At 52.4% G+C, this 25,182-nt stretch overlaps 9 protein-coding genes across 9 annotated transcripts; 1 reads left to right on the forward strand and 8 right to left on the reverse strand.

Annotated features, from left to right (window-relative positions):
* BO86DRAFT_453559 (putative xanthine dehydrogenase HxA) lies at positions 1-4,619 on the reverse strand. Its single transcript, XM_025676999.1, has 4 exons — positions 4,102-4,619; positions 3,835-4,038; positions 1,823-3,780; positions 1-1,768 (listed from the first exon to the last, which is right to left on the reverse strand). Exons 1-4 carry the CDS (start codon positions 4,330-4,332, stop codon positions 85-87), a joined length of 4,077 nt encoding a protein of 1,358 aa, XP_025531641.1. The 5' UTR covers positions 4,333-4,619; the 3' UTR covers positions 1-84.
* A 520-nt stretch (positions 4,620-5,139) lies between these two features.
* Positions 5,140-7,190, reverse strand: BO86DRAFT_436969 (pentachlorophenol 4-monooxygenase). Its single transcript, XM_025676038.1, has 4 exons — positions 7,013-7,190; positions 6,555-6,954; positions 6,148-6,498; positions 5,140-6,092 (listed from the first exon to the last, which is right to left on the reverse strand). Exons 1-4 carry the CDS (start codon positions 7,116-7,118, stop codon positions 5,249-5,251), a joined length of 1,701 nt encoding a protein of 566 aa, XP_025531642.1. The 5' UTR covers positions 7,119-7,190; the 3' UTR covers positions 5,140-5,248.
* A 2,198-nt stretch (positions 7,191-9,388) lies between these two features.
* Positions 9,389-10,386, reverse strand: BO86DRAFT_436977 (fungal specific transcription factor domain-containing protein; the record flags this gene model as incomplete). Its single annotated transcript, XM_025676039.1, has 3 exons — positions 9,389-9,972; positions 10,062-10,116; positions 10,249-10,386. 3 exons carry the CDS (start codon positions 10,384-10,386, stop codon positions 9,389-9,391), a joined length of 777 nt encoding a protein of 258 aa, XP_025531643.1.
* Positions 10,387-11,231: 845 nt separating this feature from the next.
* Positions 11,232-12,063, reverse strand: BO86DRAFT_331142 (uncharacterized protein). Its single transcript, XM_025668736.1, has 2 exons — positions 11,486-12,063; positions 11,232-11,422 (listed from the first exon to the last, which is right to left on the reverse strand). Exons 1-2 carry the CDS (start codon positions 11,702-11,704, stop codon positions 11,288-11,290), a joined length of 354 nt encoding a protein of 117 aa, XP_025531644.1. The 5' UTR covers positions 11,705-12,063; the 3' UTR covers positions 11,232-11,287.
* Positions 12,064-12,306: 243 nt separating this feature from the next.
* On the reverse strand, positions 12,307-12,791 carry BO86DRAFT_376076 (uncharacterized protein; the record flags this gene model as incomplete). The annotated part of the gene is made up of 2 exons (XM_025670514.1): positions 12,307-12,591; positions 12,705-12,791. 2 exons carry the CDS (start codon positions 12,789-12,791, stop codon positions 12,307-12,309), a joined length of 372 nt encoding a protein of 123 aa, XP_025531645.1.
* A 1,390-nt stretch (positions 12,792-14,181) lies between these two features.
* Positions 14,182-15,528, reverse strand: BO86DRAFT_415995 (uncharacterized protein; the record flags this gene model as incomplete). Its single annotated transcript, XM_025674945.1, has 4 exons — positions 14,182-14,746; positions 14,884-15,113; positions 15,203-15,407; positions 15,479-15,528. 4 exons carry the CDS (start codon positions 15,526-15,528, stop codon positions 14,182-14,184), a joined length of 1,050 nt encoding a protein of 349 aa, XP_025531646.1.
* A 903-nt stretch (positions 15,529-16,431) lies between these two features.
* On the reverse strand, positions 16,432-18,708 carry BO86DRAFT_453560 (uncharacterized protein). Its single transcript, XM_025677000.1, has 2 exons — positions 16,654-18,708; positions 16,432-16,593 (listed from the first exon to the last, which is right to left on the reverse strand). Exons 1-2 carry the CDS (start codon positions 18,354-18,356, stop codon positions 16,518-16,520), a joined length of 1,779 nt encoding a protein of 592 aa, XP_025531647.1. The 5' UTR covers positions 18,357-18,708; the 3' UTR covers positions 16,432-16,517.
* Positions 18,709-19,037: 329 nt separating this feature from the next.
* aarA (L-aminoadipate-semialdehyde dehydrogenase) lies at positions 19,038-23,662 on the forward strand. Its single transcript, XM_025669586.1, has 3 exons — positions 19,038-19,466; positions 19,524-23,134; positions 23,212-23,662. Exons 1-3 carry the CDS (start codon positions 19,095-19,097, stop codon positions 23,507-23,509), a joined length of 4,281 nt encoding a protein of 1,426 aa, XP_025531648.1. The 5' UTR covers positions 19,038-19,094; the 3' UTR covers positions 23,510-23,662.
* A 602-nt stretch (positions 23,663-24,264) lies between these two features.
* Positions 24,265-25,163, reverse strand: BO86DRAFT_165443 (uncharacterized protein). Its single transcript, XM_025666461.1, has one exon. The coding sequence runs from the start codon at positions 24,883-24,885 to the stop codon at positions 24,349-24,351; it is 537 nt and encodes a 178-aa protein (XP_025531649.1). The 5' UTR covers positions 24,886-25,163; the 3' UTR covers positions 24,265-24,348.
* Positions 25,164-25,182: the final 19 nt, after the last annotated feature.

Raw genomic sequence — 25,182 nt, forward strand, 5'->3', positions numbered from 1 at the left:
AATTGCTACATGCCGGGATGCCGAGTCGTAAGATTCATGATATATGCCCTTCCACTTGAATAAGTCCAACTTCTCGAGGCCCAACTAAATGGCCACGAAAAAGCTCTTCTCGCCCGGCTGCGGCACCACGCGGGCCCGCTCGATGATCGGATCCGCGCAGCTCACGCGGATCCTCTCGGGGGTGGCGGGGCTCTCCAGGCGGAGGACGTCGTGGACGTTCCATTGGCGACGGGCGGCCTTGAGGGCGTCGCGGATGGCGAAGAAGACGGCGCTGCCCATGAACAGGGGGGGTTCGCCGACGCCGCGGGAGCGCTGGATGGTGCGCAGGTTCTCCCACTCGACGTCCTTGAGGAGGCTGACGTTGAAGACCTGGGGGATGTCCCGGAAGCCGGGGATCTTGTAGTTGCCGGGGCCGCGGGTGAAGATCTGGCCCGAGGCGCGGTGCCACAGGCTCTCCTCGGTCGTAAATAGACCCTGGCCCTGGATGAAGGCGCCCTCGATCTGGCCGTAGTCGATGGCCGGGTTGATGGTGCGGCCGACGTCCATCTTGATGTCGGCGCGCAGCGGGGTCCAGTCGCCCGTCAGGGTGTCGAGCTGCACCTCGGCGGCGGTGACCCCTTGCGTGAAGTAGAAGAACATCTGGCCCGTGTTCTGGCCCCAGACGTAGCCGATGTCCGGGGTGCGGTAGTACCCTTGCGCCGAGAGGTTGACGCGGTCGAAGTACGCGGCGTGCGCGAGCTCCTTCATCGTCGCCCCGGGCATGTTCGCGCGGTAGGGCTGGAGGCGCTCGTTGAGCTGCTCGCACGCGTTGAAGATCGCGTAGCCGTTCAGGTCGGAGCTGGCCGAGGCGGCGGTCGACGAGGTGTTGGCTACGGTGTTGGTGGCGGTCTCGGAGATGAAGACGGTGGACTGCGGCACGCCCAGGGCTTCCGCGGCGATCATTGTCATCTTCGTGTGCAGACCTTGGCCCATCTCCACGCCACCGTGGGCGACGAGGACGCTGCCGTCGTGGTAGATGTGGACCAGCGCGCCGGCCTGGTTTAGGAATAGTGCAGTGAAGGAGATGCCGAACTTGGTGGGGATGATCGCCATTCCGCGCTTCGACCATTTGTGGTCCTTGTTGTACTCGGTCACGGCCTTTCGACGTTCGGCGTAAGAGCTCTCCTCCAGAACCTGGTTGTACATCAATGGCACGTGCCAGTCCTTGAGCTCTTGGTTGTAGTGTGTCTTGTCGCCGGATTTGTACATGTTTTGGATCCGAAAATCTTCAACGGGGATGTTCAGGTGGTCCGCAACCTCTTCCATGATGCTCTCAGCGAAGAACATGCCCTGCGGACCACCGAAACCGCGGAATGCGGTATTGGAGACGGTGTTGGTCTTGCAGATGTGGCCCCGAACGTAGACATTCGGGAAACGGTATACACCGTCGATGTGTGAAAGACTTCTCTCTACGACTGCGCCGGAGAGATCTTGTGTGTGGCCGCCGTTGGCGTAGACATCCGCGTCAAGGGCGAGCAGCTTGCCCTCTCCGTTGACGGCTACCTTCCAGCGACAGTAAAAGGGGTGGCGCTGACCGGAAGTGATGATGTCTTCATCGCGGTTTAGCATGCACCGTACTGGGCGCTTTAGCTTTGCAGCAGCCGTCGCGCAGATACCGGCCAGCTGGATCGATCGAGTCTCCTTTCCACCGAAACCGCCACCGAGGCGTTTCACTCGAGACACAATCTTATTGGCTGATACCCCAGTAACTTGGGCGACATAAGTTTGTCTGCAGCAATATTAGCACCAGGGCTAAAAGAAATCACAAGGCAGCACGGCTTACGTTTCCGTCGGATTTTGGGTCCCACTCCAGACCTCCATCTCTCCATCTTCGTTCTTAGGTATGGCGACACAAGCCTGCGTCTCCAAGTAGAAATGCTCCTGTCCGCCCATTTTTGATTCGCCCGTAAATACGTGAGCTGCCTTCTCAAAGGCGCTCTCAACATCGCCAGTCTGGATGTATCGATAATGTTCGAAGAACGATTCCGCCTCGATGGCCTCTTCGATCGAGAGGATCACCGGCAGGTCCTCGTATTCCACTTTGACGGCCCGAGCAGCCTCCTCCGCAATTTTCGCAGATGTCGCTAGAACCATACCAATTGGCTGACCAGCAGTGTTAACCTCGTCCACAGCGAAGAAAAGCTCGTCGGCATTTGGTGCTCCCCAGAAGTTGGCTTCTGGGTTTGGAAGATCTGTGTGATCCACGTAGTCAACAACCCCAGGAATATCCAAGGCCTCAGTTGGGTCAACATTGAGGAGTTTGGCGTGCGCCTTGGTGGACAGCACCATGCAACCATACAACTCGTTCTGATATGTTGGAATGTCATCGGTATACTGGGCCTCTCCCGTGGCTTGCTTTAGTGCGGAGAAATGCGGACCGGCTTTTCCAAGAACCTTTTGTTGATACGCCGCGGAAGCTTCGTGATCCTTTTCTCCCGTCGAAATGGCTCGCTCAATCTCCGCAATAACGTCCTCGTCAATATCTGCACTCTTAACTTCAATCTTGGATAAGACATCATGATAGTATCGGTAGAAGAAACCAAGGGCAAGAGACTTGCGGTAAGTGGCCATTCCACCAGGAACCCCAAACTTCAGGTCAAAGTCCTGTTCCAGAGCGGCCATAGTGCCCTCCAGTGTTGCAGGGCTTGTGAATTTCTTGCCAACCAAAAATGCCTCGGCGTTCCGTGCGGATACAGTCATCGGTGCGAGACCACCAAAGACAAGATTCACACTCTTGACGGTGTGTGACTCCGACAGGGAGACACGTAAAGCTGCATTGACGATGGCAATATCGTCGTCCTTTCGCTTGGATTGCTTATAGGCCCTGATGTATTCACCGTCCTCAGCCGCAACCGGGATTCGTAACGCAGCGATAATGGCATCTTGAGGAAGAGCCGTGGTTCGGTAGCCCTTGAAAAATTGATCCATCGGTATCTCGATGGTCTGACCGAGTGATTTGGCGACAAGGATTGTTCTCGTAGCGACAAACACAGGATTGAGATCGGAGATGGGCGAAGCAGTAGCCAAGTTACCTGCAGGGGAAGCAACATTTCTGATCTGTCTTCCAGCAAAGTAACGGAGTTGCTTCTTGATGGCGTTGAATGGCTGTCCGCGCACACCCCCATATCGATCAAGCGCTTCGTCGCAGATTCTCTCGAGGTCAGTCAAGGAAACATTAGCTCCCAGTTCGAGACAGTCGTCCCGCAGTGTATACTGCCGTAGATCCTGTATGTCGCCGACATAGACGGAGGCACTATACTTCATAGCCTTGAATTTGATCTCGATCTGCGTCTCCGTGCTACCTCCAATAATCTTAGCGTCGGGATGCACCGCCTTAATTTCCAAGAGCTGCTCCAGTGTGACTGGCCGGTACCACTTCTTCTTCTTGTTTCCCAGGGCCAAAGCACGGAACTGATGCTTTCGGAGAGGAGGCGGGAAGATGAGCTCCGTGTCCGGCCGATAGTCGATGAACTCGGGCGGCGTGAATGTCTGTATCTTCTCGTCCTTGCCCGGAGCGGCGGAGGTTTCCTTGCAACAACCTCCCGAGCCGCCTTTCTTCTCCATACAGCACCCTGATCCTCCATTCGCGGACGACATCCCGCAGCCTTTCGGTGCAGAGAAGCTTTGAGCTGCATCCAAAATCGGTCGGTACCCGGTGCACCGACAGAGGTTTCCATCGAACGCCTCTTCCACGTCATGCTCCGATGGCTCGGAGTTATTGCGTAGGAGGGCATAAAGACTCTAAGTCCAACAAGTTAGCTCATGATTCATCAAAGGAATATCGAAGAGCCATACCATCACGATTCCGGGAGTGCAGAACCCACACTGGCTACCGTTACCGACCGCCAGCCGTTGCTGGATGGCATGAGGATTCTTCACGTCGCCGATCCCCTCCACGGTGACCACATGCTTTCCATCCACACTAATCAGTGGCGCCAGGCAAGCATTCACGGATGCGTGATAGAGCTTCTTTGTGGTGGGGTTGATATGGGAAACCACCTACGTTGAGTTGATTGAACTTAGCAAATGACCAGATCCCAGTAGGGTTTGCGTTAGACCTACCACCGTACAGGCACCGCAACCTCCCTCCGCGCATCCCAGCTTTGTGCCCGTCAGGCCGATCCCACGGAGATACTCTAATAAGGTGATTTCGGGGTTGATCGAGTCGAGGACGACCTTGGTGCCGTTGAGGTAGAAGCGGATAGTGTCGTCCCATTCTTCGGTAAGCTGGGCCAGAGAGACGGCCTTGGATGGCACCGTCGGTGGGGATGAGCTCAGTATGCCGGGGGCCATCTTGCTGCGTTGGCTGTGGCTGTTGACTCAAATCAAGTGTCTTGCGACGAATTTCCTAGAGGGTGGAGAAACCGCCACTCGGAACCAGCGTTGATGCGGGGTAACTCAACGCTGGCATGAAGTAGAGGTTGTAATAGTGTCGAGAGAGGAAGCAAAGAGAGAAAGGAGACTTGTACAAGACAAGGATTATACAATATAGTAGAAAAGAGTTAAGTCAACGATCAAAGATGTGAGAACCAGTAAGTTAGTCAGTTAGTCATAGCTGTTGTATGAAGAGACGATGGGGGGTCTTATCGGGGTTACGGAGTAAGGGGAAGGGGGGCAAATTCTCCACTCGGTTATCGCTTTTATCGCTTTCCCCCGGCGATCGCCACTGTCCGATGGGCGGCAACCGTCGGCAGTATTACTATCCCCGAGTCAGCTGAATAAGGCTTCCCCATATTGGTTCAATACTATAGTAACAATATATCGAAGTACTGTTTTACTAAATATTCGTAACTCTTCTAAGCTACTTCTGAAACTAAGGAGTAGAGAGTAGAGATAAGGAGGTGACTCGTTCAGCCATTTTTTCCCACAAATATGATCTCATCTTCGATCTCCTAAGAGCGTGGTAAACTTGATTCATACTGCCCAATTTCACCCTGACTGAATGCAGTGCTGCATCAGCTAGCCCTAGTTAAGTGATGGATGATGATCGATCTTTAAACCCAACCAGATAAATCTTTTGGGGTAGCAACGGACTTGCCGGTCAAGTGACTCAGGGCACAAGATAACTAGAAAAATAACATCTATCATTTCTATGTCTAACTTTCTATCAGTATGTCTAATCAATAATATCGCTCCTAATTGTTTCCTACAAGACGATAAAGAAAAGCTCCAACCAAACAAAACACCACTCTCCAGTACACACACCCACTCAGCACTTCATAAACCCCCGGAAGTAGTCGGCAACACCCGCTACATCATCCAAGTGAGTCGCGAAGCCCAGGATGCCGTCCGGGCGCAGCACCACCAGACCGCCATTGTAGTCGGAGATGGTGTAGGCGGTATGAGCGGACCGCTCCGCGTCATAGTACAGCTTGCCCGCTCGCGGAGTATCAAAGACATGGTCACCTCCGCTGCAGGCCTGCGAGACCAGGGTCAAAAGACGAACAGCACTACGGGGTAGGGCCACGTGAAGCTTGCCCAGATCCTCCACGGCCGCCTTGAGGGTCGCCTTCGTCCTTTCCGGCTGTCCGGCGAAGACCAGGATAGACCAGACGCCGGTGTTCTTGGTCAGGTGGAAGAGACGGGTGGGCAGGCGCGAGCCGGGTGCGTACACCAAGGCGTCGGGCGCTCGCCAGCCCGCATTGTTCATGGTTGCTGACGGGGGCTTGTTGATCGGGTTCGCGTCGTAATGGATCCCGAGGCCGATGTTGAAGTGGATGGTCTCGTCGAAGAGCTTGGTGAACAGCTCGTTGGCGTCTATGCCGTGCCCTTTATACTTGTCCGGGACTTGGCCGGAGATGGTCGCCGAGAAGGCCTTGTCAAGCTCGATCAGGTGCTGTGCGGCTGGGCGACGCTCCGTGTTGTAGGTCTGCAGCATGTCGGCGCCGTACCAGCCCTTGACAACGCCCGCCAGTTTCCAGGACAGGTTCACGGCGTCATGGACACCCGTATTCATGCCCTGAGCAGCACCGGACGAGTGCGTGTGACATGCATCGCCGGCCAGCAAGACTCGGTCGTTGTTGAAGAATTGGTCTGCCACTCGCTGGCCAATACTGCAGACGGTTAGGGTGCTGCGCAACCTGAAAAGCGTAGACAAGACATTCATACCCGTACAAGGTCCACCACTCGACCGATTCGATCTCCAGCGAGAAGGGCGCCATAGCTTTGACGGCCTCCGCCTTGGCGTCTTCGAGAGTGAAGCTGTCGCCGTATCTGGCGAGCATCTTCGCTGTCATCGCGAAGCCAATGCGCTTGACGCCATGGTCCAGCTGGACCCAGAGTACATTTCCGTGAGCCTCGGACTCGATCGAAGCGAAGCCCACATCGGCATCAGGCATGTCGGTCTTGAAGTAGCCATCAATACGAATCCACTTGAACACAGTTTGATCGCCTTCGAAGGGGATATTGGCGAGACGACGCACAAGGGAATGACCGCCATCGGCACCGACGATGTATTTGCTGGCAGTTGTTAGTCGGGCTCGACGGTCGGTTATCGGGTCCTCGGGACCAATTACCTTCTCACCGTCAGACTCTTGCCCGAGCTGACCTCAGTGACATGCGCAGTCACTTTATAATCATCCTTTGCAGCGTCGTCGACCGCGAAATCGTCCAATTTCCAGCCGATGTAGGGCTTACATCCGAGGCTCTCATAAGCGCCCCGAATCACGTCTTCGGAGTATTTCTGGCGGATGTTGAGGCAGTAGTCGAGAAAGGTGCCATACGTGCGCTGGAACATGATGTGCCATCCCCGGGAGGTGACGCGCTTGCCCTTGTGATAGGTGACGCTGTTGCGCGCCACGTAACCGATTTGGTTCAGTTCGTCGAGAAGATCCAGCTGATCGAGCATCTCAAGGGTGCGAGGGTAGAGAGTTGTTGCCCGGCCATACATCGCTTGGTGGGCCTTGTCATGTCGTTCTTTTCCAGTCTTGTTAGGCCATGTCTGTGACAGAGGAAAGGGTAAGGGCTGCTTTACCGACGAGTAGGGAATCCACGCCCTGCAGTGCCAGCGAGTAAGCAATTAGCAGGCCCACTGGGCCACCGCCAGAGATCAAGACATCTGTTTCAATGATCTCGGACATGATGCACAGCGAGAGAGTCAATGGTCAATGGTCAATGAATAGGAGGAAAAGGCAGTAGTGGAGAGATAGGATGATACAATATTGAACAGACAAGACTGAGTCTGAGGAAGATGATGTTCATCTCTTATACCCCATCCCGGGCATAATCAGCATACTGTGAACAAAGGCAAAGAGTGGCTTATGCTTGAGTCGTGGTTCATTCTCAAGCATTCTATGAAACGCCCGGCATCAGTGCGCTTCCCAGAAGGGAAAATACCGGATAACGTATCGGGTGGTAATACACGGTGGGTAGAAGAAGATTCCGGACTGTGGAATGACGGTTCGTAGTAGGTATTCAAGGTATCGGATATGTACAGTACAGTACAGACCTATCAAGCTAATTACTCGGTGCTACGCGCAGCAAGCTGACTGCAGGGCGCATGGTTCGACAGAAATTTCATATAAAGCTGAATAATAGGCATTCGGTTAAGTCGGAGAACCAGAGAATCGTCGAGTACGTAGAGGATTTACTTGTTGCACTTTTGGGTAGTTGAATCAGAAATCATACTTGAAAATCCCTGAATGACACGCTACTCAAGTGGCTTGGTTGATGAAACCATTCGTCCTGTAATGGAGAGAGAGGTCGACTTCACATCGCCTATAGTAGTGTGCTCTCATGGGTGGATATACAAGAAGACTCAGCTCATCATACATGTAACCAGGGCACTTCGTCTAACTAGTTGTTCATCCTTGTACCGTACATGACAATCCTCGGATCTGGGTTTGTGGTGCTTATACAAGCACGCATTGCATAAGTAATTCAGTCTTATCCGGTATAAGAAGCGTGTCGCTAGTCAGAGAAATATGATTTGATGTTCATTAGAGAACACCTTCATCATTCCATGTGACAGCCTCGAAAAGTCTAACATGCGTCTTCAGGGCAATCCTTGATGCCCCCCACCCTAATCGTAGTATCTATCTCGATTTCACAGAAACAAAGGTGCCGCAGGCCAAAGCTCGTCACCCATCGTTTCATCCATTGACCCAGCCAAACCTGGTTCTCCCAGCAGATAGGTGAAAATGTCGGAACCCGGCATACCGAGAAAGCGCTGTTCGTCATCCAAGCCGAGAGGATCCCCGAAATCCATTGCCGGAGCAACAGGTAACTCAGTTGCCGAAGCTTCGCAATGCATGTCCTGGCTTTGAGGCTGTAATCTGTGTTCTTGACCGACGGCTGGGTTGATGATAGATGGATCATGCTGAGCCTGCATGAGGAGGGACAAAACCTTGTTGAGACTTTGGCTGCCGATCTCAGCAGACTTTGTAAGTGAACTCATCTTCTCTAGGCACTCGGAGCAGCTTTTCCAGGAATCCTCCAGAGTCTGCTCTGCAAACTTGGCTTTGATAGCGGAGCATGTCCGAGCTAGGGCAAGAACGATTCCGGCGGAAAAGGTATCTGAAGCAGTGAAGTAAGTCAGCAGGATATCTTGTGTGGTGATGAATAATCTCGTGAGAGGTACTTACAAAATACACTATACCACCACACACTGGCCAGCTCAGTTGTCGAGGTATCATTCATAAGATGTATCAGCTCGATGGCCGCCTTGACGCAATTTATAGAGCAGCTGAGCCTGAAATCCCTAAATATCTCGCTCGGCATCTCTGAGGAAGACGCTTCCGGCAGAGCGGCAGCATGCGAGACTCGAAATTGCCGACAGAATCTGATCAAGGTAGGGCGCAGTAGCAGAATTCTATACTGCAGGAATCTGACAAAGATACTCGGAATTAGAGAGATCAGGTAGTTGTTCGCAAGTCACCCACCTCGCTCTTAGCAAGCAACTTTCGCGCGAATATTGCTTAGTGGTATTGGCCGGTATTTCTCCATTTTGCCAGTTCAGTTCTACCGGAAGGCCTGACTTAAAAGCCAATAGCTCTACTTCTAGCTCCATCACATTTCTAGCTTGGCTGCTTTCAGCCTGAGGCTGCTCCGCCAGATTCTCCTGTCTACCTTCCCAGGGCGCAAAGATCCTTGCTAGGATTTGCCTTAGGATTTGATACAGTTGCAACGTGCGCACGTAGAACTCTGTTCTTGATAAGGCTGTGGGTGGTAGCCTAGAAACTAGGTTCGGTTGATCGAGGGCCTCATCATTGATAGCGTCTGGAAGAGGGACCGCCGAATCCTGGATCATGGGCGGGCGGCCCAACATCATGCTGCTCGCTCTAGGGAGATTTGGTTAGCGGTTATCGAGATGGATCAATTCGATCCTTCTAACATCAACAAAAGAAGAAGCTTACAGATCCAACATGATACACCCATGCCACACGCGTCTTCTGACTTGGATCTCCGCCGTCGATCGAAATCTATCCGAACTCAAGGAATGCATTCCGAGTGCTTGCGCCATTCTGCATGCAAAGCCAATGGTATTCCAGCACCGTGCCGGGGATTCGCTTCCTTGCAGATAAGACGACATCAGTAAAAGTGTCTGGACAAGAGCCAAACTCCCTTTATCCATGGAGATGCCATTTAAGAACCTCTGGGAGCGCTGGAAGAAAGCATCCGCGGTGGCTTCACGCGTCATTCTGTCCAATGAGGAGAATTGGCAACCCAGTGCTAGGATAATGTTCAGCCCGGCGTGAAATATCGGCCAGGGCACACTTGGGTCTCCTAAGCCGATTCGTTTTCCAAAGTCATTCGCATCCGTTGTAGGCCCGGGCGCCCATAAAGCACTGTATGCGCGAGCAAAGGCAGGCCTGTGGAAAAACGGATATAGAGTGTGAATTTTCTCATAGTAGCAATCTAGGAGGTAGTCCGCTAATTCTCGTGGTGGCAGATCAACTGCTTTGGGTGTTGGGGCCGCAGAGAATGACTGTGCAGCTATGTTCGGCAGGCAAAAAGGAACCGTTTCGTTTTCTAGATGCACATCAGCCTACATTTGCGGGATTCTCACGCTGGACGTGGCACACCTGCAGAATCCTGAATCTGCCTCAAGAAGGACGCGATTGACGAGTCTCCAAAGAACTGATCTCGCTCAATTGAGTGACTAGCATGCCCCGCAATTATCCCTGTTGCCGTAGTCCCGGGTTCGCTCTCGGCGAGTGGTTGCAGCAGCTCGGATTCCAGCAGAGATGATGGCTCTGAGCCAGTACATACATTATCGTCTTCGATTCCTCTCTGTGCTTGGCGCTTTGCTAACCGGCCAGGGGAATGGTTCCGCAGCTGCAAGCGGGGACTGGTAGAAGAGTTGTTTGAATCAAGATTATTCACTCGAAAAGTATATCTGTTATACATTAGAATCGACTCAGTATCGTGAACATGGTGGATAGACTCTACCGGTGTTCGTGGGTCTCTGTCGGATTTGCGCCGTTATAAGAGCATCGCGCTTTCCGTCGCTCGCACGAGCCACAAATAGGCGAAACACCATCGCAGCGGATCTTTTGCATACGGCATACATCACAAGCGCGTGCCACTCTTCTTCTCCTCCTTGACGTCTGCGACTAGACGGGTCTTGTCAGGGTTCCGTGGAATACACGCGAGGTAGCAAGTTGGGCTATATACCATATTTGCCAGGACCCAAGATCCGGTGGCGTATCGACCAAGACACGGCTGACCTGTGGAGCATTCCAAAGCTTGCTAATTCAGGCACTTGCGAGTCTTAGATGCTAAGCCCTGTATATAACATAGTTAGCTGATTGATGATGAATCTATACACTCGGTTCGGTGCGTTACGACCGTCGTTTCTGCCACTGAGATTAAGTCGACCGCCTTCAGCCGCCCATCCCGCGCTTGCTGTTGAGGAATAATCCGAGGGAGTTAGTCTTCTTAGGTCGATTGAAACTAAGAGCAGGAAGCTGATATCAATATAAGATTCTGCAAGGCATTGGCAAAGTGAGTTCTTTTCGCTCTTGATCCATTGACGATTGTAAGGGAATCACTGGATGGAATCCAGAGCTCTGGCTTCAGATGAGACTTATTCTACACTTTCGCGAGATGAACGCCTGATCCACACCCACTTGACACACCCAAAGCCGCCCACAAACTCTTTGAGAATAATCAGATTATCTATGATTGATTAGACTCAGAAAGCAGTTACTTAGTCAAATCTGTTTCGACTTATACTGTGGTTGACTGCATTGATTTGTTAGTTTAGTGGAGAGGTGCAGGGATTTGAATCCTTTAGACAGTATATCTCTTATCCAAGCATCTCTTTCCCAGACTCAAAGTCCTCCTTAATCTGAGTCCCAAGGTCGTTATTTGGGGTACTCAAATCATCCTTTGGGTTTCCATCCTGTGCCATCAGGTTAAGCATTCCGTCGTCGATATTCACCTGGAGGAGAGAAACCGGTGGTTAATCAATCATACAGCCTGAGTGAGGGGTTGGCAGCTTTACAAGAGAGTATTCAGTTCGGTCGACGTTCGGAACTTCCACATTGTCATCTTGGTGGAAGGTGGCCTTGAACTCGTTGCCAAGAAACAAGTCCTTTACCTCGAGATGGCACTCGTCATTCGAAAATGATGCCCGAATTATTTGGCAAGGGCGACCATCAATCAACGCATACTGCTTAGCTCTGAGAGCAGAGGCCTGCATGGAGTATGTGCCGGTCGCCATTTTGTTTTGATTGTGAAGCAATTGGACGGAAATGGCGATATGCAAGAAAATCAAGATCGGTAGTCCATGCAGCAAGGGGGCGGGTAAGAGATTCAATATTAAGCGAGCGCCCCTCTCGCACTGTGGATGCGACCAGCTCAAGATTATTGATCCTCAGCTCGTAAGATCATCATGCTTTATTCCCAATTAAGCTGTTCAGCTGCTATCAGTGGATACACTCAGATGAATTTTGGGGAGCGGGGCGGCATGGATTGAGGGGTAATGTAATCAGTAAGCAAGTCAGCCACCCCATCAATCATCTTTATACTATCGGCGATATTAAGGTCTCAGGGTAGGCTCTGGAACGTGTTTTCTTGATTTCTTGGTGGTTGGGTTGGTTGTTTGAAACTAGCTACGTTCCCGCGGGTAAACAAGATGAAGAGGCCTTTGGAATCACGTGGCCGGATTGCCTAGGAACGCTGACATATACAAACGTCGATTTCTCTACTAAAATACCTTAATTATTATTAAAGCTCGGTAGAATAAGAAAGCAGACTTTCTTTTACAGTTAGAACTTTCAAATTCTATTATTCTCTGATTTTTTTCAACAAAAATAGTAAATTTTAAATAAGATTTATTAGACATAAGAAGTATGCTCCATTTGACCCGTACTGCTGAATCATTTTGATCACAGCCGCCTGGTCCCACGCCCCGTTGCCAGCATAGTCAAAGGAAAAGAGAAGCTTGAAGCCGACGGTGTTAGCAGCAGTAAAGGCCATTGCCACGGAAGCATCATTGGCTTTGTCGAGGTATGCCATGTTCAGGGCAAAGGTGTCAATGTGTGCACTTTGAGCCAGCTTCATATCTTTTTCCCAGTCTGTAAGCGTGTAGTTCTCCGAGTTTGTTACCTAATGATATAGATGAGTTCCAGTCACTTGCCGAGTTCCTATAGACCGCTTGAGATGTGAAGAAGAGCCCCCCTTCCTCTAGTATGTGCATTGAGCAAAGACCACGAACGTACCATGAAATGTGCAAACACAGCTCTTGCATGTACCTGGTGAACAACCTGCAAGGCCACCACCAAGGCTATCCATGTGAACCAACTCATTGATACTGTAGTTTCCAGCTCGAAAGGAATAGATAAGCCCGAGTATGAATAGGTAAAGAACGGAATGATTGGATATGGTTATAAAAGAATGAATACTTGAGTTTTCGAGTAAAGATATAAAGAAAGAATAGAAGAATGAGAAGAATAAATAGATAGATAAGTGAGTGAGTGAACGAATGGATGGATTAGCAATAAACTAAGACTGCAGGTGCATCGATAGCCGACTTTATACTCTCACAGAATGAGGGTCCATGGAGCTACTACTACGCGAGCTCGTCAGCTGTTGCCAACGGGTCATGAAGGTATGACTACGGGTTCGACCACGGCGACTCGAAACAGCTCGTCGACCCGTTGAGGCCATTCAGAAGGTAGTATAGTAATAGGGTAGTTGAGCCTTAGAGCAATCCACACCTGCGCTACCTTAGCCTTAGTGTTTTTAGCCGTGAGGTCCGGTAGGCAGAAAGTCTTCTCATAGTTGACTATTACTGGGGCACCTCATCCGTGGTGACACTGGAAGCCTCGTGTGGAGAGACATTAATTTCAATCCCAGGAGGTTTTAAATGAACACTCACAAACCACCATGTACAACGGTCAGTCTGAGCTCCACCTGATAACTGACTCAAGGTGATTCCTGGCAGCTACACGAATGCAGCTGGCAATGATGTTGCCCACTGTATCTTATGTTGGCTCTTTGCGAGGGAAAGAGCGTTGCAGCGAAAGACTACGTCGTACATATGTGATGTGACAGCTCTCAGTAAATAGCCCGCCCTCATTGCAGTTCCTGTTCTCCAGAGGCAAGTCCCAAAGACTACAAAGTAGATCGCCTCGATTAATCCTCTTGGGTACTCCGTAGAGCTTCCGAACGTCGCGCCGAGCCCGTGCATTTTAGTGCTTGTGCCAAGGCCACAAGCCTCAGGGACATTCCGAGCCCAAGCTCAATCAGTCCTGTATGTATTTCCTGTTGAGGCTAGGCGGAGGAGAGGTGGGTGCCACTATCAGGGATAATTTTCCTATGTTGACCAATCTCGCAATACAAGATGTCTCGGCATATAATCAAATGCGATCTCGAGGTCCCTTGAATCATCTGACGGGGCCTGTCCGATAGGCAGCAAAGTACACAGGGATTGCTCTTGATGCACGAAGAATCATTCATCCGCTTTGGCTCTCGAAGATCAGAGCTCAGACAGCCGCAGGGATCCGAGCCTCGGTGTGTTCGCTTAGGGCTGTGGTTCAGGGACGAACTAGTTGTATTGTGACAATACAGTACTGTACTGTAATCCATGTACATGAAATGTATGTCGTTAATTAAGTATCGTACCTGATTTTTATACGGAGGGCATGCACGACGTTCAGACATGGGGTCCGAGAAGAAAGTATCTGTTGTTTCGGTTTATACAATTTGCAAATCAACTGGAGCCGCCGCAGGAACGATAACGACAGGATTCTGCTTAGGACCCAGCACAGTCCAGCTTCCAGTGGCTGGGACTGTGACCATGGTCGCCAGATGATCCTCTCGAGTTCCCCACGCCCACCAAACAGGCTCATTTCCTCCAAAGAGACACCGTATCCTTTCCCCGACTTCAGCCTCTCCACCATCGCTGCTCTCAATGTCCGTAATCAACGGGTATCGAACGGTGTTAGACCAGGTTTCGTCCGGATGCAGACAGGCAAAGCTGTCATCGCAGCCGGGCGAGACTTGAATATCCGGGTCATCGCAGAAGGTATTACTACCCCAACCGCAACTGAAGCCTTCCATATTCACCCATCGATCGCGCCATACCCAGAGCTTGGGGCTTAGTCCCGTAGTGTTGAACGTAATTGGTCCACCACTGCCATCACCGGTCCGTTCGTAAGTAACATGCAGCGTCGCAGTCACAAGGTCATCCCTCAAAGCGACCTGGCCCTGGGGATGGCAATCAATTCTTGCGATTAGCGTGGGACAGGATTCTCTCGCTCTGAGGATGGGGGATATTAGCATGTTCGCCTACTAGGTACTGAATTTCAAAAGCCATGGGAGGTCAAAGAACAGGTTCACGCAAAATATTCGAAGAGAGCACGGGGAAGAAGGCAGGCAGGGAAAGCCGAATCTCACCCGGAAAATGGCGCTGGCGCCATCGGTCTGTCCCGGTCATCCTCGACCGTGAAGGACAGAAATGGACCGCCTGGCAAGACGAGGTCAGTCCTTGCGGGGGGGATATAGCCATAGACACTTGCACCGTCGGTCAGACACCATGAGGTATATCGTTGCCCAGGCCAGAGAAGTACATATCGTTCTCCAGTTTGAAGGTGTGAGAGAAGACGCTCGGGGAAGACGTCGTAATACTGCTGAATTCCACCAAATTCATGTTGTTTCAGAGGATAAGAGCGCCAAAGTTCTAGTGGAGGAAGTGTATTGCATCCAGGGAGCCGACTAGTCTCAATTCGCATTGCGCGGTATGATGAAGAAGAATAAATCCGCCATCGGCAATAAAGCCATGCATCTGCGGGGTCCATGAGAAGAGACAAATCTTGCTTTCTTCGTCTACACGCTGCAGTGTTACCTGAAAAAGATATGGAGCTGTGCGCGACAGGCTTTCTGGGCCTTGAAGTGCGAGCGAAAACGCAGGCGCATCAAGACTATGTAGATAACAGTTAGGTGATTATCGATCAGAAGCCATGGAACACCATGGAACAGAGCGCTTGCTCACCGGCGGTCCTTCTCAGTACATCGCAGGTAGGGCATTAATGTTTCTTCCATTCTGATTTCATGGGCAGAGTGTATGGGTAGGGGATGCGTAGGCATGTGCTGTGGTAAAGTAGTCAAGTCAGTTACAGTGGTTTTCTTTAATACCTGGGGAGGAGCGGACGGGACGGCGGATCGTGCACGCCGTTGCGCGTTTCCACGTGTCATCTTTGTTCATTGGATCAGGGTGTCAGGATGGTATCATACATACCATAGGTAGTAAATGCAGTAGTTGACTAGGTACAGTACCTAGTACTCCGTAGTGTGGGAGGACTTTAGATTGTAATTGTGTGGGGGAAGTCGGGGAGTGGGGCGAAGCCGACAGGAAGTCAGAAACTAGCCCTGAAACTAGTGCTTTGCAACTTAATCGTCTTGGTATACCAAACATCAGTAGTATTGTTATGTGGAGTTTGAGTAAGCACATGACCTCCAGTATCAACTAAGTTATATATATTGACTCAGACCTGAGGATCTGCATAGACCTTTACCTTTCTACGTGAATTTTGGACCTCGTTTCAACGATACTTGTATAGGCGACTAATCTAGTCGTCCCGATAATTGCTATAAGGCGATGCAGCGATATTGGTATAGTAGAACTAAATTCCTATGTACAGAAGATCGCCTTACCGAGGATCGGTATAACGAGGTCTTACAGGAGAAGGATTCGCCGACAGGAACCTGAAGGTATCTATGATGTCGCTTACATTATACGTAAGTATCACTGCGGAGTAACTGAGTATACAGAGTGGATGTAAAACTACGTAAATACGCATAAGTTCCTCCAAGACCAGGCTACCGAGTCAGCAACTGGCAGACAACAACAGCTAGGATAGGATATCTTAATGAGGCAGATAATAAGTTTTATAGTCGAAAATCATTTAGGAATCCTGAAATGTACTTATACATTTCCTCTGATATCAAAATATGAATTATGCTTCTCATGCTATAGCATGTCTATGGTGATGCAAGTAATATTGGATATCATTCACGCGCACTGACTCATCCTACTGTTTTAGCTGAGCACCAACAAAGTCTTTCTCGTCTTCCTCCCACTTCTTGCGTTCAACCACGCTACGAGCCCTGTACAATAACCTATGATTAGCCCATGGTCCTCGGTTTCCAATGTGGCGTAGTACGTACCGGTATGCTCTCACAAACCGCCAGACCTCCGAGTCAGCCAGGTTCCAGGCTTCTGCAGCAGCCTTGGGGTTGGGCCGGTTGTTGGGCTTCCGAGCCTTGATGATTTCGCGAGCTTGTTGAATAATCTCATATTCCTTTGGAACTCCTTGCTCGCTCGGAGTGGCATGTTGGACGGATTCCTTCTTCTCGTCTTCATTCTTGGCATCTACCTTGCCGTCTCGAGGGATCTTGAAGCCAAACTGCCACTCAAATTCGTCCAGCAGCTCAGTCGGAAGGGATTGACCGGCATGAGAGGGCAAAGACTCAACAGTCATCCATAACGAAGTTCCAACGACAGTATCATCAGCGACAGCCCTCTTGAACACCGTAGATCTGGGTAATCCACCAATCTCAAGACCCAACTGGTCTTTGGTGACTTCGGTCAACCATACATCACGATCCGTCTCGCGCCGGATGTGGCGGATGCTCACGTCGGTGGAATCCTGCTGCAGACTGATCAATGTAAAAGGGTGAGGAAGTGTTCCGATGGTAAATACTCGAGTCGTATTCCTGTAGGTAGCCGGTTGGCTCAATTGCATTGGCTTCGCCGGATCACACGGGTGACACTTCGGTAAGTTGGGTGGGCATGACTGCGGTATAGGAGAGGTCGAACATTGCACGAGGGCCTTCGCAAGACGCAAAGCAGGCTCAACGAGAGCCGTCGTGTGCTTCGGAAATGGTTTCAAAATGGCGATGCCTGCTGGGAAGGCATTTTGGAAAGTGTTGTGTAGATGCGAGTTAATCAACTCTGCCAATGCCAATCGTCCTGCAGTCGGAGATGAAACCATCTTCTCAGCAATTGTTGGGTAATGGCTAGTGATGGTAGAAGAGTCGTACAGAGCCAGCGAGTTAGCCTCCTCTACCTTGAAGAGGTCGGGCGAGGCCAACCCCACTAACGTGGTAGACGTCTCATCAACTTTGTTCAGAGCCTGCTTGATCACTTCGTTGATATGTGATTTCTCCCCGGAATATAAGGCGCCCCCAAGACGGTCAAAGCGGGTAATGAAAGCTGGATCGGATCCACGGCGCAGGGACGACAAGAGCGCGTCGTCATACCTGGCCATGGGGAAACAATGCCAATCCGCAAGCAAGCCGTCGCCCATATGTCCCCAAGCTAGCCATCTGAAAATCTCGCTTTCGAGTTCTGGTTTGAACTTCACGCGCTGAACCAGCTCGTAGAATTGGTTGTTCATGGCTTCTCCCCGCCCAAGGATTACCGGACGGAATCCTTGAGCATACCAAGCTCTGCGCCATGCGAGAAGAAGCTGAGCATCAGCATTATTCTCCTCCACGTCATTGCCCTTGTTCGGCTCGTAATATGTGTAAATGAACGGTCTATCCCTCAAGGGGGGAAGCACGGATCGATTCTCGTCGAGAGTGATGGAGGACGAAAAAGGATTGATCCATGACCAATCGCTAAACCAGCTGGTTTCTCCACTTGTACTGTTCGGCTGAGGCTCGGGGGGAGTATGAACGGTGGGACGGAAGGATGGCAGGTGCAAGTCGTTAAAGGAGGGAAGCTTCGGATGAGGGACAAATCTGGCCGGGCCGGAGACTGCTGCACCAGTAGAAGAATTGGTAGCTGGGGAGGAGGAGAAGATTATCAATATAAGAGCAACAAAAACAATAATGGTCAGAAGAGCCGTGCTCCGATGAGGAATCATGTTGACATAGGGATGTGACCGTCTCGAACGGAGCGTCGAGAGCAAGAACAAGAACAAAGTCGTTTGAGTATAGGAGGTGAGAAAGTGAAGGCGGTGCGACAGGATGATGGGCTCTTGTTCCGCCTCTCTGGACGCGAATACGAACGGCAGCACTTTTAGGGGAAGTGGGTAATGGCTGGCAAAGAGTGGAAGAGTGGAAAGACGTCACGACAACAAGTCAAAAGTTCAAGCCATGGTCAACGAAGTCATGTCTTGCCCTCAGGGTGGTATGTACTGTATAGTGGTGTAGTGGGTGTCAGGTTAGTAACTTAGTTAGTACCTGAGCGCAACGATGCAGCGCTGGAGCTCAACCTGGAGCCTGGAGTTTCCAAGGATAAGGAAGGCCCCAAACCGGGGGCACGGTTCAACCACTGGGCACTACGCTGCATGCGGTAAAGGCGGTTCAGGGTCCGCTCCCGTCTTTTGTGGCTAGGCCGTGTACGTATAGGTACTCCCTAATTGGATAAGTTATGGATGTGGCTGGGCCCCGCCAAAGGCGGTGAGCTGGATAACAGCCTCAGGCAGCTTCAGGCGAGCAAGTATGTGGGGACCCAAAGAGATGCTGCCGACATCGGCACTTATTCGCTTGCCCCTCCTGACTCATCGCCTCTCGCCCATCGATAAACTACTAAACTTCATTTCTTTCCCCTCCCCCCAACACAACCATCCTGACTGCAATCATTGACTTGGACTGCAATCATGGGTGCTGAATCAGTCTCCTTACAGGAGCGTCTTGAGCGATGGGCTCAACGACTACAGAACCTTACTGTCTCTCCCCTCACTAGAGATTATCCCGACAACCACAAGCAGGAGCTTCCCAAGAGAGCAATTGAAGCCTTTGAGTCAATTAAACTGTCCCAGGGCTCTCAATCAGCCCTCGAGAAGATCTCCGCTTCCTCCTCGAGTTTCACTGTCTTCCTCACTGCTTTCGTTGTTCTCGTTGCCCGTCTGACCGGCGATGAGGACATCGCCATCGGCACCAGTTCCAATGACGATGGCCGCCCTTTCGTTCTCAGAGTCCCAATTGAGGCTTCGGAGACGTTTCTCCAGCTTTATGCTAAGGTCAAGAAGGTATGTTCTTCTGTTCATGAACCCTCTCCCCTCCCATTCTTACCTTGGTTTATGTAGGCCTTCGAAGAAGGTGCTTCCGAAATCGTACCTCTGGGCAGTCTAAGAAACTACATCCAAGAGAAGTCCGGCTCCGAGCGCTCCCCTATCCTCTTCCGCTTCGCTGCCTATGACGCACCCGCTGCCTCCCAAGACTATCCCGCCAACACCTTCGAGACCACCGATCTTGTCCTCAACATCGCTCCAGTCCTTGCATCGGATGACTCGACATCTCAGGCCGAGTTGGGAGCATACTACAACCAGAGATTGTTCTCCAGTGCGAGAATTTCCACCATATTGAAGCAGCTCGCCAAGCTCGTGGAGAATGCGACCAGCAACCCGGAACAGGCCATCGGCCGTATTGACTTCATGACTGAGGATCAGCAGGCAATCCTTCCCGACCCTACCTCTGATTTGAACTGGTCCAAGTTCCGTGGTGCCATTCATGAGATTTTCGCCGCTAATGCGGAGAAGCATCCCGACAAGCTTTGTGTGGTCGAGACTAAGTCGGAGCGATCCCCCCACAGGGAGTTCACATACAGACAAATCAATGAGGCGTCTAACATCCTGGGCCATCACTTGGTTCAAGCTGGTGTCGAGCGGGGTGAGGTTGTCATGGTTTACGCCTACCGTGGTGTCGATCTCGTGGTTGCTGTTATGGGTATTCTCAAGGCCGGTGCAACCTTCTCCGTCATCGATCCAGCATATCCTCCGGAAAGGCAGTGCATCTATCTGGATGTCGCTCGTCCTCGCGCATTGATCAACATTGAGAAGGCTACCAAGGATGCCGGTGAACTATCTGATGAGGTCCGCTCATTCATTGACGAGAACCTGCAGCTTCGTACTGAGGTTCCCGCGCTTGCCCTCCGCGACGATGGTACCCTTGAAGGTGGCTTGGTCAATGGGCAGGACGTGCTGGCCCAACAGGTGTCTCTCAAGGCTCAATCTGTCGGCGTCGTGGTCGGTCCGGATTCTACCCCCACCTTGTCGTTTACCTCCGGCTCCGAGGGCAGGCCCAAGGGTGTCCGGGGTCGTCATTTCTCCCTGGCATACTACTTCCCGTGGATGTCGGAGACTTTCAAGCTCAACCCTAACGATCGTTTTACGATGCTGAGCGGTATTGCTCACGATCCAATCCAGAGAGACATCTTTACCCCTCTCTTCTTAGGTGCTCAGCTGCTTGTTCCTGCTCGCGAGGATATCCAGAATGAGAAGCTCGCCGAATGGATGCGCGAGTACGGCGCTACTGTCACTCACCTTACACCTGCCATGGGTCAGATTCTGGTGGGCGGTGCCTCAGCTCAATTCCCCGAGCTTCACCATGCTTTCTTCGTGGGTGATATTCTCATTAAGAGAGATTGCCGCTCCCTTCAGGGATTGGCTCCGAATGTCAACATTGTCAACATGTATGGCACGACCGAGACGCAGCGTGCGGTCAGCTACTTTGAAATCCCTAGCTACTCGAGTGACGAGGGTTATCTGGACACCATGAAGGATGTCATTCCAGCTGGACGGGGTATGCTCGACGTTCAGATGCTGGTTGTCAACCGCTTCGAGCCCAACCGCATTTGCGCCATTGGTGAAGTGGGTGAAATCTACGTCCGTGCTGGTGGTCTCGCAGAGGGCTATCTCGGTTCTCCGGAGTTGAACGAGAAGAAGTTCCTGACCAACTGGTTTGTGGACCCTCAAACCTGGACAGAGAAGGACAAGGCCGAAGCACAGGGCTCGAATGAACCCTGGAGGGAGTTCTACTTTGGCCCGAGAGATCGGTTGTATCGCAGCGGAGATCTCGGCCGTTACACCCCCACCGGTGAGGTCGAATGTTCTGGACGTGCAGACGATCAGGTCAAGATCCGTGGATTCCGTATCGAACTGGGCGAAATCGACACTCATTTGTCTCGTCACCCGCTTGTCAGAGAAAATGTTACTCTGGTACGTCGTGATAAGTTCGAAGAGCGCACCCTGGTCAGCTATTTCGTTCCAGACATGAGTAAGTGGGCTTCATGGCTGCAGCAGAAGGGACTTGAGGACGATGAGTCCGCTGAAGGCATGGTTGGCATGCTCAGACGATTCCGCCCCCTGCGTGACGACATTCGAGACCATCTCCGCAGCAAGCTTGCTAGCTACGCTGTGCCGACCGTCTTCATCCCCCTCAAGCGCATGCCTCTCAACCCCAATGGCAAGATCGACAAGCCCGCACTGCCCTTCCCTGATACTGCAGAGCTCAGTGCCGCCGCTCCTCGGCGCAAGTCCTCGGTGGCGCAAGCCCTCAGCGAAACGGAGCAAGCTGTGGCCTCCATCTGGGGTCAGCGCATTCCTAATGTGACCGCTCGTATGATTAGCCCTGATGACTCGTTCTTCGATTTGGGAGGACACAGTATCTTGGCTCAGCAGATGTTCTTCGACGTTCGACGCAAGTGGCGCGAGATCGATGTCAGCATGAACTCCATTTTCCGCAGCCCTACCCTCCGGGGCTTCGCTGCCGAGATCGACCGTCTTCTGAATCTGGAGTCGTTCGCTAGCAACGACGAGCGTAAGACCGCTGCTGCAGAGCCCGCAGCTCCTGCTGAGCTCGATGACGAATACTCGAAGGATGCCCGCAAGTTGGCAGAGACTCTGCCCGCTTCGTTCCCTACTCGCACCGAGCCTATTCTTGCATCCGAGCCCACCATCTTCCTCACCGGTGCCACCGGTTTCTTAGGTGCTCATATCCTCCGGGATCTCTTGACCCGCAAGTCACCGCAGGCGAAGGTTGTGACCTTGGTGCGCGGCAAGACTGACGAGCAGGCGCTCGGCCGCATTCGCTCTACCTGCCAGGCGTACGGTTTCTGGGACGAAGCCTGGACCAGCCGGCTCCAGTGCGTGTGCGGTAACCTGGGCGAGCCTCGATTCGGTTTCTCCGACGCTCTTTGGGAGGACCTGATCCAGCGGGTGGATGCTGTCATCCACAACGGTGCTCTGGTTCACTGGGTGTACCCCTACTCCACCCTCAAGCCTGCCAATGTGCTGGGTACCATTGACGCTCTCAAGCTCTGCGCCAGCGGCAAGCCCAAGCAATTTTCCTTCGTCAGTTCGACCAGTACTCTCGATAGCGACCACTACGTCTTGGAATCTGAGCGGATCGTTGCCGAGGGCGGAGCTGGTATCAGCGAGGCGGACGACCTCGAGGGTAGCAGCGTCGGCCTTGGAACCGGCTATGGTCAGAGCAAGTGGGCGGGTGAATATCTCGTGCGGGAAGCTGGTCGCCGCGGTCTCAAGGGTACCGTCGTGCGTCCTGGCTACGTCCTCGGTGACTCCCAGACCGGAACTACCAACACGGACGACTTCCTCATCCGCATGATCAAGGGCTGTATCCAGCTCTCCGCCCGCCCCAACATCAACAACACCGTCAACATGGTGCCCGTCGACCACGTTGCTCGCGTTGTCATTGCCGCCGCCTTCCAGCCCCCTTGCACCCCGATCGGCGTGGCCCAAGTCACCGGTCACCCTCGCCTCCGCTTCAACCAGTTCCTGGGCGCCCTGCAGCTCTACGGCTACGAAGTGCCCCAGATTGATTACGTTCCCTGGTCCAAGGCCTTGGAGCAGTACGTCAATGATGGCCAGCACGATGACCCCGAATCCCAGCACGCCTTGTAAGTCAACACCTACTTCCTTCTCCCTCTTTTCTTGAAGCTTTGCACCCGAACAATTACTAATCTTCGTACTTCAGGATGCCCCTCTACCATTTCGTCACCTCCGACCTCCCCTCCAACACCAAGGCTCCTGAACTCGACGACGTCAATGCTGCCGCCTCCTTGCGCGCCGACGCCGCCTGGTCCGGCATTGATGCCTCCGCTGGCGCTGGTGTCACCGAGGAATTGGTTGGTCTGTATGCGGCGTACCTCGTTGCTACCGGTTTCCTTCCTCCGCCCACGGCTGCTGGCACCCGCCCGCTGCCGACGGCGCAGTTGACGGAGGACCAGAAGAAGGCCTTGGCTAATGTTGGTGGTCGTGGTGGTGCTTCTTAAAAGTCGCACTCGCTTTTTGCTGTGTGTTAGCGTTTTGTATATTTTGGGGGAAGGGAGTATTAAAAGTTTCATGAGTCTATGGTACGAGTTACGTATGGCATGGTATAGTATGCCGCGATGTTCGAGGCATATTTTCGATTATCTATAGTTCGGGGAATAGATAATTAAGAGAAGAATTCTCTTACTATTACATCGACCGTCTAGGCAGCAATAATTCTCAGTTACCACAGCCTCATCTCCCTCTGACTCGACGTGACTCAAGGTGAGTCTCAGTATCCGCGACATAGACATACAACACAGCACAACCCGTGAAAATATTGTTCTACCAAGTATTAAAGGTTTGAGCCGCACCATCATGATATGCAGCAACGCCATACTTCCCAACGATGGCACTCGAGAGAGTCGCCTAACCACTGTACGTGGTGACGACGGCCGTCACCCTGCTGTTTGTCTTGACGTCTTTTCTCCTGGACTACAAATCCGAGACGCACGTCAAGCCTTCAATCTTACGCAAAACAGCCCTTCGCGTGATCATCTTCAAGTGCATATCGGCTGCTCGACCTCCTCCTCACGAAACTTAGCATCCCCGACGCCCCGGACGCCATCACCCTCAACCCGGCAACAGTCGAGGGGCACATCGAGTTCAAAAACGTCACCTTCCCCTACACTACCGCCAAGCCCCAAAACCAACCCCCACCCCCACCCCCGCACCCCGCGCCAACCCTGCAAAACATAACCCTAACCACCCCGCCGGGCCAAAAACAATCGCCCTCGTCGGCGCCACCGGCGCCGGCAAATCCAGCCTGACGAAACTCCTGCTGCGGGCGTACGACCTGTCCTCAGGAACCATCACGCTCGACACGCACGACATCCGCATGCTCACGCGATCCTCGCTCCGCAGCGCAATCGGCGTGGTTCCCGCAGACCCCGCTCCTCTTCCACGCCTCCATCCTCGCCAACCGGCGGTACGCGCGGCGCGCCGCCAGCATGCCGGAGATCCACGCGGCGTGTCGCGCCGCCGCGATCCACGAGAAGATCCGCTCCTTCCCGCGGGGGGGTACGCGACCCCGGTCGGCGAGCAGGGGGGGGTACAAGTTGTCGGGCGGCGAGGTGCAGCGGGGTGGCGATCGCGCGGGTGCTCCTGAGGGATCCGGCAGTGCTCGGGCTGAATGAGGCGACGAGTGCCGTGGATACGGAGACGGAGGGGGGCGGTGCAGCGGGCTTTGTTTGCGGCGGGTGATAGTAGCAGTGGGAGTGGGAGTGGGAACAGGAAGAAGAGGACGACAATTGTGGTTGCACATCGGCTGTCGACGGTGGTGCGCGCGGATTTGATCCGCGTGTTGCATGAGGGGAGGATTGTGGAGCGGGGAACTCATGAGGGGTTGCTGAAGGAGAGGGGGCGGTATTTTGGGCTTTAGCGGAGGCAATTGATCTGGGAGGAGGAGGGGAAAGAGGTGTCGTCGGGGGAGGTTGATTGTCTTGGGTTAGGGCTTGTTTGGCGTTATCTTGGTCGGATGCTTTCGATATACCATTTTCACTGCTTTAGAGTTTATTTACGGTCATTCAGCGGATCATAAATCATGCATGCATCAAATCATCAAATCATCAAACGCAAACAAACTAACTATCTAGCTACCGCGAAACAATCAACGCGAAAGATGCAGAAAAGCAAG

Source organism: Aspergillus japonicus, assembly GCF_003184785.1.
Source record: "Aspergillus japonicus CBS 114.51 unplaced genomic scaffold BO86scaffold_5, whole genome shotgun sequence".
In the NCBI taxonomy this organism is placed as follows: domain Eukaryota; kingdom Fungi; phylum Ascomycota; class Eurotiomycetes; order Eurotiales; family Aspergillaceae; genus Aspergillus; species Aspergillus japonicus.